Source organism: Nansenia antarctica (assembly GCF_963989245.1).
Source record: "Nansenia antarctica genome assembly, chromosome: 10".
Classification (NCBI taxonomy): domain Eukaryota; kingdom Metazoa; phylum Chordata; class Actinopteri; order Argentiniformes; family Microstomatidae; genus Nansenia; species Nansenia antarctica.
The window spans coordinates 28,615,356-28,617,040 of record NC_137680.1 but is presented as its reverse complement, the minus strand read 5'-3'; the positions used below and the strand labels follow the sequence as shown (position 1 = coordinate 28,617,040).

The following is a 1,685-nucleotide window of genomic DNA, read 5'->3' as shown; positions in this document are numbered from 1 at the left end:
GGACCCCCAAACACCCATGGGTTAAGTGTGTTTGTAACTACATGTTCAGCGGGCCAGGTGTGGGTGTAGCCAGGCCGGGGGCTAAGTGAACAAGCTAGCCGCTGTCATGCCAAATAGTGTCCGGCTGATGTCATTAATGTGGTTGTTACATAACGCCTCTCATCACAAATGTACATTTGATAAGTAAGCTAGCTAAGAAAGTAAGTAAGCTAGCTATGATTGGAAACAAAGTAGTGTCCAATTATGGGATTATATTTATCACTACTTTGGTTGTACTTTGTGGCAACTCCGTAACATTAGTTGAGCAAATTACGTGTGAAATTAGCATGCTAGAATGCTAGCAGGTGTTTTAATATAAAATGGCCATGCCAACATAAAAGCTATAGCTAACTAGTGAACCTGCATCAACCTTAATGCTATTCAAGTGCAAGGAGATGCAAGCGACAGTATTTGGCAGACAGACATAATCTGGCATGCCACTGCCAACCCCACAGCAAGCTGATTTGACTTTTTCTGAAGTGCCATTTTTGTTAGTGTGCTTTACTTGCAAATGCGTCTTTGATTTCTGAATTGTAGGTGCTTAGTGTCAAACTATGCTGACTATGAGTCAGTGGCGATGCCACATCAGGCTCCTGCAGTCAGCCATCCTGCACCAGCAGTCAGCCATCCTGCACCAGCAGTCAGCCATCCTGCACCAGCAGTCAGCCATCCTGCACCAGCAAGCTCTTCCAAACTTTTTTTTTACACAGGAAGGCCAAATGCTGTCAAACCAGCCGTCTGTACTCAAAACGACATGGCGAGGTAGGCGCATAGGCTATACCTCTGTTCACTTATAATGCCAATAATGCAGTAGTAGTAGTAGTAGTAGTAGTAGTAGTAGTAGTAGTAGTAGTAGTAGTAGTAGTAGTAGTAGTAGTAGTAGTAGTAGGAGTAGGAGTAGTTACAGTTAAGTCCACACCTTCAGCAATGAACTGTATTGCATTCTCTGTTGCCTGTGTCCTCCTTTCTGAACAGAATATTTGTATTAGTTTCAGTTAGCTCAACATAGATTAGCTCTGCCGATTGAGATGGATCACTTTAATTTGCGTTTTGAATCATGATTCCTAATTGACATTTCATTAGATTGCCACCTGAGATGCTGATGAAGATCGTTTCATACCTGGATGCCTTTTCGCTCTACTGCCTTAGCTGTGTCAACAAGCTGTTTAATCTGCTGGCCAACAACAAGTGAGGATCAGACAATAGCTGACACAAAATGTATCCATATCAGTCCAGTGGGGCACCTGACATTAATTGGCTTATTTTCAGTGCAGTGTGGCACAAGTTGTACTCTACAGAGTACATGTGGAGGCCGAAATGGTTGGACGAGGCTGGGCAGAATCGGAGTGCCGTGGGTGTTCTGGACAGGCCCGAGGGCCACTGGAAGAGGATTTACTTCAGGGCCATGACGGGATACACCGACAACAAGTGGAGGAGTCAGCTGAGGGACACCAACCGCAACACAGGGCTGCCCAGCCAGACAGAGAGAGTCCTCAGGTTTGCTGAAACACTCAGGTCATGTTCTCACATGAAAGTCTGAATCAGGACCCGGAGGAAGTGGATGAGTTTGCAACATTGTTGCATAAATTATTTCTCTGATTAGCGTTCTCACCGCCCTTTATGTAAACGAAGTAACATACGCAGTC

General features: G+C 44.9%; 1 protein-coding gene across 1 annotated transcript in view; it reads left to right on the top strand.

Annotated features, from left to right (window-relative positions):
• Positions 1-602: 602 nt before the first annotated feature.
• The window catches only part of LOC308166833 (F-box only protein 15-like), a gene marked incomplete at both ends in the record, with an annotated part of 24,535 nt that continues 23,452 nt past the window's right edge, over positions 603-1,685 (top strand). Inside the window, 3 exons of the mRNA XM_080541157.1 lie at positions 603-700; positions 1,123-1,227; positions 1,309-1,536. Of these exons, the coding sequence (XP_080397283.1) occupies positions 603-700; positions 1,123-1,227; positions 1,309-1,536 (431 nt within the window). The remainder of the gene's footprint in view (positions 701-1,122; positions 1,228-1,308; positions 1,537-1,685) is intronic.